The 16,326-nt window shown below is 32.7% G+C and overlaps 1 protein-coding gene across 7 annotated transcripts in view; it reads left to right on the forward strand.

Moving 5' to 3' along the window:
• The window catches only part of LOC132733113 (dual specificity tyrosine-phosphorylation-regulated kinase 4-like), a 71,191-nt gene extending 59,247 nt beyond the window's left edge, over positions 1 to 11,944 (forward strand). For all 7 annotated transcript variants that reach the window (XM_060719708.1, XM_060719707.1, XM_060719713.1 and 4 more), the window contains 9 exons: positions 934 to 1,070; positions 1,677 to 1,817; positions 2,416 to 2,554; positions 3,141 to 3,222; positions 5,192 to 5,308; positions 8,398 to 8,514; positions 8,814 to 8,943; positions 9,614 to 9,930; positions 10,447 to 11,944. In XM_060719708.1, the coding sequence (XP_060575691.1) occupies positions 934 to 1,070; positions 1,677 to 1,817; positions 2,416 to 2,554; positions 3,141 to 3,222; positions 5,192 to 5,308; positions 8,398 to 8,514; positions 8,814 to 8,943; positions 9,614 to 9,930; positions 10,447 to 10,598 (1,332 nt within the window). In that variant the 3' untranslated portion in view covers positions 10,599 to 11,944. The remainder of the gene's footprint in view (positions 1 to 933; positions 1,071 to 1,676; positions 1,818 to 2,415; positions 2,555 to 3,140; positions 3,223 to 5,191; positions 5,309 to 8,397; positions 8,515 to 8,813; positions 8,944 to 9,613; positions 9,931 to 10,446) is intronic.
• Positions 11,945 to 16,326: the final 4,382 nt, after the last annotated feature.

A 16,326-nucleotide genomic window follows, 5' to 3' on the forward strand; every position in this document is an offset into this window, starting at 1 on the left:
ACACCAGTACAAGTGTTGGTTTTTAGCATAAATGGTCTTGCAGATTTAGAGGAAATGTGTCATTTTGCACGATGTTATCACCATTAGTGCAGTAACAGGTTAACTCCTATTAAATTTTAATGGGAGTTAACTTGTTACTGCACTTAAAGGGATACTCAGGCAAATTTATCACAAAAATATCAAAATTATCTTATGTACTCGAATCACACTAGAATAACATTTGCAAAAGTCCCAGCATAAATTTCTGTAAAAATTCTATTTATTTTGGATTTGAAGCATAAATATACCTATATATGTTGAACGAAATTTAGACGCCGGCAGAATCACTGAGTAGTTGTAAAACTAGCAATGTGACTTGAACAAGCCCTGGAAGCTACAATAACAGATATTGTGGATATGGTATGATTGAAACAAACCTAAATCATTCATTTCACATGTTCTTTAACGTTTTCAGATATCACTGTGACAACTATTGTGAAATTTTAACACTCTAACCTGACCAACGCGGGTCAGGTTAGGAAACCGCCATTTTATTCTTTATAGGAAGAAAAGTTTTGTTCCTGTTACTGCCTAGTGTATTCATTTTGAGGACATTTACAGATAAATGAATGAAAAATTCAAAACGAAGAAATGAAAATTTTGCCTGTGTATCCCTTTAAGTGACAAACATTTACCTTTTGAAACATTTTGCTTGAAGCATATTTTTTGTGCAAAGCATTGCAGGGAGTGAGTTTTTCTGTCAATTCTATGAACATTTGGTACCATTGGTTTCTGATTGAAATATTTACACAAAATATATGTTTGGTAGCACTATAGGAGTACTGATTTTCTAAACACATTGTGCATTGCATCAAAAATGAGTTCAGTTTTATCACAATATTTGTTGGGTTTTTGTTTTGGTACTGCAAGTTTGTTTTCTTTACCTACACGCAGGTGCTACACGACCATTTGGTTTATCGCTATGAGATTTTTGAGGTGCTAGGTAAAGGTTCATTTGGACAAGTGGTGAAGGCGTATGATTATAAAACAGATCAAATGGTAGCTATTAAAATTATCAGGAACAAAAAAAGGTAAACCATTCATGAGGATTATTATTATTATTTATCATTGTTGTTATTATTTCAAAGAGGGGCTGCAGGAGAAAGATAGTATTTATCTTATCTTCAGTAAAAAAAAAATTTTTTTTTATTTATATATATTTATTTATGTGTGTTTCATTTATTTATTTCGTTTATCTTATATATTCATTCAGTTAATTTATTTACTACTTGAAAATATTCAGTATTTTAAGTTGTATTATATATTTGTATTGAGATTTCACTGTAACACTAAAATTTTGGCTGTAAAAATACAATTTCGCGTCTGTGTATAATTATTATGTTCAGCATCGCAAGTATTTTAAGAACTATACACAATAAATGAACAGTGTGCTGTTTGAATGAGAAATTTATAAAAATAAAGAAAAAGATGCAGTTACTAAAGTATATAAGGTCTAGAGGATTACTTAATTTTACACATTAAAACTAACATTTATTCTAAAAATTGCGTGTTATTGTGAGATTCACATGAGATTTTTTTAAAATGATCCCTCCTGAGTTTTAGTTATATATTCAGCTAAGTTATGAATATGTACACAAATATATTTGTCATGAATATTGAATATTTCATGTCCCCAGATTTCACCACCAGGCCTTAGTGGAGGTGAAGATTTTAGATGCTCTTCGCCGCAAAGATAAAGATAATCAGTTCAACATTATTCACATGGGGGAATACTTCTATTTTAGAAACCATCTTTGTATCACCTTCGAACTCATGGGGTAAGTCTGATATTTTTATATTTAAAAGATTTTTATGCTCACCTAATCGATAGATTGGAAGCGTATATTTTTTTTGGTTTGTGTTTGTTTGTTTATCTGTTTGTTTGTAGCAAAAATTTTAATTTGAACATATTATGGAAGTCCTTCCACCTAGGGCTTCCATACTTAACAGGTGCATGCATCTGTACCAACCAGACCCATGAACAGGTCACCTTTTGGATAGAAGCATAAAACCAGAGATTACTTTATAAAATAATTCATTGTCATCATTTAAAGTGAATTTGTCAATACTGAAGGTCTGTGATACAATAAATAATTATGTTGATAGTATTTAGTATCAGACATAACATTTCAATTGTTTAAATCAATATTTGAAATACATGTATTCATCTTTTTCTTTATTTTCCCATTTTAAGTTCTCCAGTTGACCTATGTAAGATTTTCAAATTGTATGTTTATATGCTTTTGAAATTCAGTGATGTTCCTTTAATAGTGTTTAGTAGTATATATGAGTGCATTGTGCAAGTAAAAGTCTTTAAATTGTCGGATGTTTTATGCAATGAAGATTTCATTTTATTTACTTATTTTATTATTTCAGGATGAATCTGTATGAGTTGATTAAGAAGAACAATTTTCAGGGATTTAGTATAGCGCTTATACGTAGATTTGCTTTCTCCCTTCTACAGTGCCTGAAGTTATTACAGCGAGAGAAAATAATACATTGTGATCTTAAACCTGTAAGTAAATTATTATTAAGTTTTTATGACTGCCTGATATTCTAGAGACAGTGTCCTCTTTAAACAGTACATGACATTATTGGGGTTGTCATAATAAAGGAAGCAGTTGTAGGACAGAATGAATGTCTCAAATGCGGTTTTAGGCTGCCTCAAAATTAAGAAACCATTCTTTTTTGTATGTGATAAAATCAGAAATGTGTAATTAATTAAAAAAAGATCGCCTCAAATTCAAAAATAGGCTGTCTGAGAAAATCTTAAGACACCCCTGTTCATATTAACTATATAACAAATGGAAACAGGTAGTTTTTTTCTTGGCATAAAGCTTTAATATACATGTATAGTGAACACTGTCATCATTTCTAATACTGCGATAGTAAATGGGATGAGGTATCATCATAATTAGTTTATACAGAGTTAATTTTAGTTCAATTGATATATAGAAATAATGTTTTGTCAACATTGAAAATTGGTCAAGTCTATTTTGGGTCCATTTCAGATATTTAGGGATCATGTTCAGTACATAAATCTTGAGACTTTTTATTTTTCCATATAACACATTTCTAAATAATTGTTCCATTTATTTCAGGAGAATATTTTGTTAAGACAAAGAGGTCAAAGTTCAATTAAAGTGATAGACTTTGGTTCTAGCTGTTATGAACATCAAAGAGGTAAAAATTCATAGCTTCTTGGTTTATTAGTAAATATTTTAAGTCCCCTACCAGTAGGGGTGTTGGGGATGGGAACTTAGGGTTGCCCACATTCCTTATAGCTGTCCAGCTGGAAAACTGAATTCTGTGAAAATTTAGAAGAAAACACTTTGAATATTTCTGTGAAATTTGACAAAGGGATAGATGGCAATATGAACATCTTTTCATTTTGGTCTTATTTTATGAAATTTGGTTGATATAGTCACAAATAAACCTTTAAAATATTGCAAATATGTTGATATACTTTTTAAGCCCCAAAGATATCCATTTTAACCAAATGCTATATGTTTTAATTTCCAAAGGACAATTTTCCATAACTCCTGACCTTTGATTTTATAAAATTATCTCCCACTTTTTTTTCAAAAATCTACATTTTCTTATAATAATTCTGGAACCTGTTGATTCATATGATCTGGACTTAAATTTAAACAAACTTTATTAGTGTTCATAATAGGTTCCATAACTCTTCAACCCCTTTAATTAACAAAAGTGCCCCTTTCACTTAGAAATTATAGAATATTGAATTTTTTACTTCCAATTACTTTAAATCCTATAAAGAACCTATTCAACTTCAGTCAAGTCAGCAAGGGTTCACTTATGAGTCTGATTTCTATTGGAGAAATTTAGATATTTATTGTATTGCATGCAAATATTTCATTGAAAGTATTGCAGCCATTTAAAAGGCAAGTGCTATATTGATTATCTCATATATAAAATATACAGTACCTTCATCTATCATTAACAACCAGCTATTGATTTCAGCCAGTTAATTGTACTTAATTACTTATTATTAAGTTTTGGTTGTATTTAATTGAACAATGCCATTTCCAGTGGGGGACTTTTATTACTAGTTTCTTTCATTGACCAGTTTTTGTCTGCATGCAATTTCCTGCAGTTTCCTCCTTTATGATTTGATTAAAGATTATTTACCAATTGGTAGGGTATCTGTGATTAAGGTTGTTTACTTGAAATCATTTGACATGTTCCTGCGTCAAACTCAATTAAATAAGAATCAACATTGGAAGCTTATTCAGAAGAGAGTTGTTCTACCAGTGGTAGGCCTGTACCAAAACGTACTTATATCATTACCTTAGTGCAGCAACAAGTAACGTCAACTCCTATTATTTAAGGAGTTAACCTGTTACTGCACTAAGGTGACATGTGAAACAGTAAAATTGTTGTATAACTGAAATTATATTGATTCAACTTGAAATCCAGATATATTTTCCACTGAATTTAAGGGGCTGAGTAGAAGTTATCTTTTGCTTGTAAAGAATGGAGTGTAACATAGCTATAGACAGCATATAAACTGGCTTTTACTTTCCTTTTAGTGAACAAGTGCTGTACATAGGGGTGAAGACTTCTTATGACCCCCTCGCTCTTGCAGGGCATGGGGGCATATAGATTAGCCCTAATGTCCCTCACACCTGCTGTCACAGAAAGACAAAACAGTGAAAAATGAGGGCATCCATGTCTATAGATATATTTCATGTTTAAATCATGAAATAAGTGAAAGTTTGTTTACTTGATGGGGTTTTATATCACACCGACTCAGTGTAGGTCATATGGCTGCGTTCCTGATTCACTGGTTGAGGAAGACCTCATGTGCCCTTTCCGTGCATTATTTCAGACACGAAAGGGCACCTAAGTAGAACCACTGAAGTTCCATAAGCTAGCTGGATAGCTTCCTCATATGAAAGCATCTAAAGTCCCTGTTGGGATTTGAACCCACAGCAGTGAGGTCGGCAAGTGATTTGAAGTCAAAAAGAAGTTGAAGAGGATAGGCTTGCAAATTAAATTTTGAGCATAGAAATAATTGTTTAAAACCATTCTGTAGTACTGGTCTGTTTATTATAATATCTTTTTATTAATTTACATAAAGAATATGAAGATATTGAGTTTAACTTTAATGTTTTATATTTTCTTTCAGTATATACATACATACAGAGTAGATTTTACCGATCTCCCGAGGTTATTCTAGGCTTGCCTTATTCTATGCCAATTGACATGTGGAGTTTTGGATGTATCCTTGCAGAATTATACACCGGTATGACTCTCTGTTAATTATGTATTTTGTTTTTTTGCATGTAAGATGATAAAATATTTATTTCACAGAATCAACTTCAGATTCAATATATTCATGTGTGATGAAGCTATTCTTCATGAGTGAAATATCATTTGATCATACATTTTTTAATTTTCACTGATTTTTGCTCAGGAAAGCACTTCATGATGTCATCAAAGCTTGATGTCATGATGTTTTAACTGAAAAGAAAACTTTCTTGAATTGTGTTAAGCCCGTCTCACACAAAACACGGTTGGGTACACGGTTCCCATACGGTATACTCAGTTATACACGGATTGACTGGTACGAGTATTTAGCTCCAACCGTGCTTGGGGATTAGTTGGCACGAGCTAGACTCGAATGTAGCACGAGCATGTACGAATAAAGGACGGATATACTCAGTCAAGCAAGGTTTGATCACGATTTGCATACGAATACATACGATTGTTGCACGGTTCCAAGTATGGTCTAGTACGGCCTGGTACAATTAAACATGACTTTAACTCGATTTTCTAGATATTCACAGGGTTTACATAGGGTCCCGCCGACTTTTGTTTGAGTTATGCTCGAATTATCACATATTCGTGTATGTTTTTTATATAAATTGACCAATTCTGATGACTTATAAATTTTCGAATTTTTAACGAAGAACACCAGTCCTATATATGTGAATATTGGTTATATAAAACAATGCCAGATGGAAAAGATTAAAGGACAAGGGAATTAGAAATCATGATAAGACTGATAGACGTTGGTGGGTTCCGCTGCTTATCAGGCTTGGCAGGGGCTGAAAGTCTGAGTGGTCAGCGGGCCTGGGTGTCCATTCTTGCATTCCTTCTGTGTGATGGAACCTTCTTCTTTGGATACATTCTAGTTTTCGTTGTACAGTTCATGCTGAGGCCGTGTAAGACGGTACGAGGCTGGGTGAGACCGTGTATACCCGTACTATACCGTGTATGCCATGTATGATTCGTACTTGAACCGTATTGGTCGTATGGGGATCGTATGAAACCGTGTGTGTACTCGAGTGAATCGTACCGTGATCGTGTGACATTCGGATATTAATCGGGTGTTGGATGTAGGACTTGGGGACGGTCTCGAACGATTCCATACGATTTATATAAGATCTTGGCACGATTGGGCTCACTCGTGGAGTGGACTTCAAATACAGTTGTATATACGGTCTCTTACGGTCTTGTACGGTCGTTTATACGATCATACACGGACATTACATCCGTACCAGTTTTTTAAAAGTTTTAAAAATCATACACAGCTTACACGGATACACTCGAATGTCCCGAGTGTAACTTGGTTAAACTCACGGTTAGTTCGGTTGTATGTATGGTTTACACGGGTGGCCAACCGTATAAGCCGTGTGTTCTGTGTGAGATGGGCTTAACAAATTTCAACATGCAATCAAATATTTGCATGCTCCCAGTAATTATTGCTCAATTTAATTATATTGGAGGGTATTTCTAATAAAAAAAAATCTGTTCATTTCATGATATATGCTTTGTATTGCCTCTTAAATTTTTGTAAAAAGTAACGTCCATGAACAGGCTCAATCAAACCGAGCCTGCAACATTTTCAATTTTGCCGTGTTGGGCTTTCTTTAGGGATTCTGTATTCATCTATTTTGTGGGGTTTTTTTGTTGTTGTTTTTTTTTTATATTTATTTTTTGTTTTGTTTAAAGGTAAATAAATAATATGTGAATTGAAATTTATTGAAATAAGTTTTTCTTCATAATTCCATGTGAAATTTGTACACTTAAATTTTGTAGATTTTCATTCTTCATTTAAAAGTTCATTTATAATATTGAATTTTTATAAGGCTTTGGTAACTTTAGATTGACCCCGAAGTGAAAAAACATAGATTTATAAATGAACTTATTTCTCTATGTATTTATAATAAGGGCACTTGTTACAATGCATTTCTATATTTGTAAATTGTTTGATGGTGGTTAGAGATTATATACTTACTGAGATTAGAGATTAATTGTGTAAGACATTTAAATGGAAAATAGTTCAACCGAGAGGGTCAATGCGATTTGGTCCATATTATGAATTATGTTGAATAATAGCACAAATAAATGTCATGGTGGAGAAATCAAACACTTGTTTTAAATCCTTAAAGCTACATTGCCTCCAGATGAGCCAAAATTGTTCAATAAAATCAAACTTGAGAAGAATGTACTAAGAGTTTTAAGAAAAACTAAAAGATTCAAGTACATGTAATGTGCTATTAATGACTGATTGTGCAGTATTTATCACTACATTTCTACTGCGTAACTATTGATAATTTACTTGGATTGTAAGTGCCATTAACAATGTGTATTTCACTTCACATTATTTTACTTTTAAATACATTTTAAAATTTTTTAATGAAAATCAACATGAATTTGGAGTCATGCTGCTTTAACCTGCTGAAATTTATGTAATTGATAAAAGCAGGCAATTCCAAGTTTATTTAGAGGTGTATACTTGGTGGCTGCTCGCCATTATGCAATTATGGCCCGAAGATGCGTATTATGGCCTGAGGGCTGACATATACATACGGAAAGGCTTAATTTTCTGAGGTTTTTAAATCTGCGGTGTCGATATGAACTGCAGAAATAGCAGAAATAAAGTTCCCGCAGAAAATAGTACTTATAGGGTACACACAAATGTGGTGTTTTGAAACCTGGATTGTTTTGGGGAATTTTCAAAACTTTTGTGCCCATTAGGAAAAAGCGTATACTTGGCGTTCATAAACCCTACCCCTCCCCCCCCCACCCCACCCCCCCCCAAAAAAAACAACACCAAAAAATAAAAACACACACACAAAAAACAAAAGTGTATGTATGATTTCACATACAATGGGAGACATATCAAATGTTTGTTGATATTATTAAGTTCATTTACTGCTATATTTATAATTGCCTGTATATAATTAAGGGACAACAGCTCCCATAGTAAAGAAAACTTGTGGCAAGTTTTAAATGGATAAAGTAAATTATTCTGAGATTTGATATAATATTGTATACGTAAAAGTATTTAAGATTTTTATTGACGATAAGCTGTGTATATTTCAGGATATCCCTTATTTCCTGGAGAAAATGAAGTGGAGCAATTAGCGTGTATAATGGAGATTCTAGGTCTACCTCCAAATCTTGTGCTAGAACAAGCAACTAGGAGACGTCTCTTCTTTGGTAAGTCATATAAGGAAAAACTTGTTGATAATTCCCTGTAAAAACATGTTTACTTTGTTGATGATGGTGCATATTCAGGGGAAGGGGGTTGCTAATTGGAGGGAAGAGCCATGGCTGCTGTCTGGAAGGGATTTCAGTTGTTTAGAAAGGTCATGGGTGCTTTTTGAGGGAAGGGTGGTGGTAATTGAGGGAAGGGTGGTGCTAATTGAATTGTCTAGTCAATAAGAATGTTTATGTTTAGTCATTTATACACTCTTTGTAAATGATACATGTTTATCTTATATGATCTATACTTACAGATTCTAAAGGTAATCCTAGATGTATAACAAATAGTAAAGGCAAGAAAAGACGTGTTTCCTCGAAAGATCTTCAACAGGCTATTAAAACTAGTGATGCTAATTTCCTAGATTTTATTAGGAGATGTTTAGAGTAAGTTGTCCTATAGTGACTCTACTTTATCACATTCCTTGCACATTCATAAATTTATACACTGTTATCTTTAATGTTTGTTGTCTCGTATATGTATTTTTTAAAATCAAATAAAATTGTTCTTTTTTTTTTAATTTTTAAACTTTTGTAAACTGTCAAAGCCAAAAAAGTGTAACATGTATTGAAAAATTGTTTTGAATCTTTTTTATCAAAACTTTTTTTTTTAAGACATAAATATTACCTAAATCAATTCTTTGTACAATATCTACTCTGTTCCAAAATCTCCCCCTTACCTTCTCACCTTCCCAATCTTTGGGTATTCAAAATGCATATAGTTATATGTAGTTGGATTTGTCATTTAGTTATAAAGATTTTAGATAGGTTATATGGCCCTATATAAACTGTTGTTTGCACACAAACCACTAAGCAACTTGATATATTGTGAAGAACTTTTTTATATTTGGCAATATAACCTGTCAAAAATCTATAACAAATTTATGATAAAGCAAATTTTCTGTATTTGAGAAATAAAAAAAACATTACTGCATATATTGACAGAATCTGTGTATATAGTTAATATATTTATATATTACATTGTATTATATTTACTGTTATCAAAATGAAAAGTGATGTTACAAACATACTGTTTAATATATGATTAATATTATAGTTGGGATCCTTCAACAAGACTGACCCCAGAAGAAGCGTTACAACACGAGTGGATTAAAGAGGGCCTAGTACACCGTCGTAAAGATCAGGGCCACGCGAAACACTCGAGTTCTAAACATCACCATGGTAACCAGTCTGCTCACTCCGATCATTCCACCGACCCCTACAAGACACCAGCTCAACCTCCTGTAAAAGAAAAATCAAAAACAGACGAATGGAAGTTAAACTTAAAGAAAGGCAGTTCTAAGAAAGAGGAACGAGTTCCACCAGTTGGCGCCTCGGCTGAACAAAGTCATGATGAAATCAAAACACACAGAGGTTAGTTTTATCATTTTAAGGGAGCTCCACTAAGGTGGAAAGGCTTTAAAAATGTATACTTTTTTATTCTAACATAGATCAACTGGGGCAGTTTAAACATAGAAATATGCAAAAGGTAAAGAAATGTAACCAGATTTAAATTGAATATTGATTTTGTGGAATCTTTAGTCACATCTGAGTCAAAGATGTTTAAACTTTTTTCAATTTTGGCTCATATTTTACACAAATAAATGATAATTCTCAAAAACAAAGTGAGCAAAAGATCTGAGCTGTTGCACACAAATTATTGGTCCCTTCATCTTATGGTGAAACAATTTGAATTCATAATTATTTTAAAGGACAGATAATTATTAAAAATAGTTTTTTGCCAAGTTATGCCCATTTTTTTTTTGCTCTGTTTTAATACCACAAAGAAATGTTGAACGCATTGTCCACTAAGAAATGTATACCGGTAACCAATGAAAAAAAAATTGTATCATAAAAATAAAAATTATGTTACAATTACTTATGTTACAGCTCAAAGTTCAAAGTCTATAAAGAGTGGAAAGAAAGCGACAGATGCAAGTGTAGTGGAAGAAGTACATATAACAAAGTTAAATCTACAGGGACAAATTCATAAACAAGACAATGCTCATGAGATAGGGAGTCTGCCTCCCATTACAAAATAGCCGCTGTAAATAATGGATGACATTGTGTACTCAATCAAAAAAGTTGTACAGTAAAATATCATGTGAAAATCAAAATGGGAAAATATTATTATGTAAATATTGAATGTACTATGTGAATATGTAAAACTAAAAAGTGATTATGTGAAAAAATGTGAAATCAGGAATATGAAAAATGGAAAATATTAAGCTGATATATTTTGCTGTATACAACCTAAGATATATTAATGGGATGCCTCTGAAAAATGTGATATATGAAATGAAATATGAAGCCTGAGACAAGTACATATCTGTAAGTAATAAAGAATGTCATGGTGACAATGTTCATTTGAATATCTTAATAAGTAAAATCCTTCAGTAGCTGGAGAATCAGAGGATCTGTCTTGAAGAGGACATAACAGTATTTGGAATATTTGAAACATGTACTTGAACAAACTATTATCAGTATTATTTGATGGCATTTGCATTTTTTTGTGAGTACCTCAGCAGTTAGTAAATAGAAATCTTATCTAATGTGGATTATATACATGTATATAAGTATTGAATGTCTTACGCTGTATTTGTGTTATTGTCTGATAATTGTCTTATGTTAAAGTATCTTAGTAACAGATGATTTAATGGATTATAAAAATAGTGAATGATATGAGAAATTTGTACTTGTAATATCTTGTTTATTTGTGTGTGAAATATAAAATATATCTTATGTAATGAAGATTGTAGGAAGATAGTGATGCTTTCTCACAAAACATTAAGTTTGATATTTAAAGTTTGACAGAAATATATATATATACATATAGAAAATTATTGTACAAATATATTTGTCATTCATGCATTATGCTGTTTAAAGAGAACAGTATAAGTTATGTTAGTAAGTGATATATAATTATATTTCTTGACAGTAAGTGGTGGTGGTGATATATAATTGTATTTCACAGCTATTAAGTTGTTGTACTTCGAAAAATATATATATGCATATATAATTATATTTCACTCAGACAATAAGTGGTGTATGTGATACATAATTATCCACATACTGCCAGATTTCAATCACAAGCACTTTTTAATCATCCCTAGAAATTCTTTATTTTTGACCTTATTTGTCATGTAACCAAACTGTAAGCACATCTTGCAGTTACCTTGACTACATTTATTAGCAGCAATGTCAATTAAGGCGATAGAAAAGAAAATACCAGTATATTAGTTCAAAATATGTAAAATGTGTGTTTTCCACTAATCCTTTATTTATCCAGTAACAAATCGCAATAATTTTCTAAAAATAATTGATTTACAGACTCAGTTTTTTGTCAGTCTGCAAAAATGGATATTAAGTTTGACAACTGTTTCAATATCATCATGTCATAATGTATACTGCACTTCAAAAGCTATAATTTTAATATGTACATATTTTACCTTACAATTCTTAATTGGAAGGTAATATGTCAGTAAAGTAACAGTCACTTAACCCATTACTTCATATACACGCCTTTTAACGCCTTTTTCACCCCCCCCCCCCTTTTTGTTGTCTCAAATGATGAAAACATGCCTTATTTAGGCCCCAAACACTTGTTTTTGTTTGAGAAATGTTGTTAAAAAAAGTGACCTCTTTTTCGGCGCGGCCCCCCAACCAAAAGATACATCAGGGGGTTGCCAGAAGGGGGATATGTCCCCTTCTGTTTGGGGGGGTTTGAAGGGGGGCGGAGTCCCCCTCATCGCCAAGAAAATTTTGGACTTGTGAGAGGCTGTAAATGACCCCAGATTGATCATAAGGGAACGTGTAACCAACGCTGAAAAGAATTTGACTCTATCTCAATCCATTGAGAAGTTGCAGCACTTTGAAATCAATTTTGATGGAAAAAATCAACGCAAAATAGTGATTTTTGGCAATTTTGAGATGTCCCCTCGTTGCCATGGTAACAGAAAATTTAAGCCTGAGCATGTTGTTGCAAAGGACAATGGTTCAGTCAACATTTGTGCCAAGTTTGATTAGTGTTGAAGCAGTTTTTATAGTATTATAGCAATTTGAACTTGTAACGGGAGACTTTTCAATGAAAACAGCCATTTTTCACAAAATGCTCATGAAGCAATGGGTTAATGAAAAAAATAAAAAAATCTACAAAACAACAATTTTTCTTCAAATTTATATGGCAGGCCATGTTTAAACATGAAAAAACGCGATTTAGGGTAATTTCAAGTATTTTCATCATTTTCAGTTAACCCATTACTTCATATACACGCCTTTTAACGCCTTTTTCACCCCCCCCCCTTTTTGTTGTCTCAAATGATGAAAAAATGCCTTATTTAGGCCCCAAACACTTGTTTTTGTTTGAGAAATGTTGTTAAAAAAATTGACCTCTTTTTCGGCGCGGCCCCCAACCAAAAGATACATCAGGGGGTTGCCAGAAGGGGGATGTGCCCCCTTCTGTTTTGGGGGGTTTGAAGGGGGGCGGAGTCCCCCTCATCGCCAAGAAAATTTTGGACGACTTGTAAGAGGCTGTAAATGACCCCAGATTGATCATAAGGTAACGTGTAACCAACGCTGAAAAGAATTTGACTCTATCTCAATCCATTGATAAGTTGCAGCACTTTGAAATCAATTTTGATGGAAAAAATCAACGCAAAATAGTGATTTTTGGCAATTTTGAGATGTCCCCTCGTTGCCATGGTAACAGAAAATTTAAGTCTGAGCATGTTGTTGCAAGGACAATGGTTCAGTCAACATTTGTGCCAAGTTTGATTAGTGTTGAAGCAGTTTTTATAGTATTATAGCAATTTGAACTTGTAACGGGAGACTTTTCAATGAAAACAGCCATTTTTCACAAAATGCTCATGAAGCAATGGGTTAACCAAGGAAAAACATTCTCTCTGATAACTTTTCAGTAAGCTTTCACTAGAATGGGGTCATATAGACCCTAAGATCCTAAAAATTTCAAAAGAACAATCTTTTTCTGTTGTACATCCATACCCCAATTTTGACAGCGTGACTACTGCAAATAGATATCAAAATTGAAAAATGGCATTATACATAGGTTAAAATTGTTTATTACCATTTATCTGAATTTGAGTTAGTCAAAATTTCTTCAAAATACATAACTGGTTATATTTTAACATTGTATGACAATTTTTATGTGGTACAGTGTATATTTTGTTAACTGATTGAAAAGTGGTTGTGAAATTTTGAAGAACAGGAAAATGGGTCAGTAATGATTTGTCCTCTATTCATAATAATAATTCAGGTAAAATTTTAAAAAGTTGTTGCATTTATTAGCTTAAATGATAATATTTGCAGAATTGTAAGATTTTTTTTTACATATACAGGGCTGCCGATTTTCCGCGGATCCGCGGAAATCTGCGGATTTCGTGAGCTCCTGGGTATTTTTTGAGATCGATGTAAATTCGACAAAGACAAAAAATTCATTCGTCATATTTTATACAGTACCCAAAAACCGGCACGCTTCGGCTTTTATCGTTACGCTAGCCGCCTATGGTACATCTGTAAGAGCTTTTCTCATTGGTCATATCGAGTCTTTTCCGGCATTCTATTTTAGAATAACCAATCAAATTACAGTTTACATTGTCGCTCTTGTCTGTTGTCAAAATGCGTCAAAATGTCGGATATTTGTCAAATTTAGAGTCCAGGAAATTGATTTTAGGGCATAACAAATCATCAGAATCCAGGAGCTTTCGGGGGCTTCGCCCCATGAACCCCCAACAGGGCTCTGCCCTGGACCTGCAAAGGGGGCTTGCGCAGCCCCCTTGACCCCCGGCGTATTTTCCGCTGATTTTGAAATTTGCTGTTGGCAGCCCTGATATATAATTTCACTGTCAGTTATTGTAGAAAAATCTGTTAGCTGATCGGAAAGTGGCAGTATGGGGATATATTTCACTGACAGTAAGCTAGTGTGGTTGTGATATATGATTATAATTAACTGGCAATAAGTGGTATTAGGAATAATTATATTCCATATTGGGGATTTATGATTGTATTTCACTGACAAAAAGTTGTGATAGTAGGTGATATATAATTGTATTTCATGGCCAGTAAGTGGTAGTGGTGATATATGATTATATTTCACTGAACAAATATATGTTGTAGTAATGGGTGATATTTGATTATATTTTACTGACAGTAAGTTGTGATAGTGAGTAATATGATTACATTTGAGCCGCGTCATGACAAAACCAACGTAATGCGTTTGTGACCAGCATAGATCCAGACCAGCCTGCGCATCCGCGCAGTCTGATCAGGATCCATGCTGTTCGCTGTCAGTTTCTCTACTTGTTATAGGGTTTGTAAGTGAACAGCATGGTTTTGTCGTGACACGGCTCATTTCATTGTAGCAAGTGATATTCATTGTTATATTTCACTGACAATAAGTAGTTTAATGCAGTCAATGAAATACAATTTTATTTCACTGATAAAACACAGAAGTTCATTATTAGCAAGTAAAAAAAACTAAAAAACTACATACTAGAGAGTGGATTCTATTTTTAATAATATACATAAATGATCTTAAAACGATATTAGTTGGGACAATATCTTGCCAAACATTGTATATAATATATAGTTAGGTTAGTTAAAGAAATGAAGAATCTCTGACCAATCATATTGGTCAGAACGGTATTTGATATTTGTTGTTGTTGTTGTTAGAATATGTTACTCTGACTGATCATGTGATATAAATTTGAACATATCTGACAAGTGTACTGTCGATTAATAAGAGTATACTTCCTGTTTCCGTAAGAAATGGGGGAGACAGGTATTTGTAGGCTTCCAAGAAAGTTACAAACATAGGAGGTAACAGGTGCTTGTAATGGCAAGACTTTCTTGTACAACCCTAATATAATTGCAAGATATGGTACACATTGAATTGTATTAATAACACTCGCAAGGTGTGGTTTTGTTTATCTACTGTGAAATTGTTAGACTGTTTTAAGATTTAGAAATCCATGCTGATCAAAGTAGCAAGTCTAGTACATGTATTAAATTTACTTATCTGAAGGAATACTTAATCACATATATTCAATAATGATTCTTTTGAAAACAAAAGCGAAAAGAGCATATGTTGCTGAGTTAATCAAATGAGTGTAATTTACCAGTTAACAAATCTGAAATTAAAATTGCCATCAAAGTTGTGATGAAGTTCATGAGATTTTTGCTTATCCTGCATGTGGGAAATGAATGCAGGAGATGTTTGAAAAACCTATTGGTGTGATACACCTACCTTATATTATACTTGCTAAACAATTTAAACCTTTACCACTCTATCTTTATTAAATGGACTTGTCCATCTTTAAAGCTGGAAAAAACCATTCATCAGTTTTAGGGGAAAATTTAAAATTAAATAGATCCTTTTCTTTCACCCGCTAAGTGTTGACTTCCCCTTTTTAAAATATATTAAATTTTTTTTTGTTAAAATAAAATTTTAATTTAAATTATATAAAAAAAACATTTTTTTATTTTTTTAGTGAAAATTGTACAATTAAAAATAAAAGTTACATAAATATGTTTTCTGAATGGGAATTTTGTTAAAATAGGTAAAGGGGTTCTTTGATACTGATATTGGGACTATGTCCCTTTAAAAATTGGGATTTTATATTTATTTTTATTATACTTTAAAAAGAAAAAACTTTTAATTTTCCAAATGTTATGTCTTTACACTTTATACTTCTTAAAGGGACTCCACTGAGGTTTTTTGACAATTGACAGCTAGGACTGAAAATAATTTTTCGA

Source organism: Ruditapes philippinarum, unplaced genomic scaffold (genome assembly GCF_026571515.1).
Source record: "Ruditapes philippinarum isolate M1 unplaced genomic scaffold, ASM2657151v2 ctg524_1_1_1_1, whole genome shotgun sequence".
NCBI classification, from domain to species: Eukaryota; Metazoa; Mollusca; class Bivalvia; order Venerida; family Veneridae; genus Ruditapes; species Ruditapes philippinarum.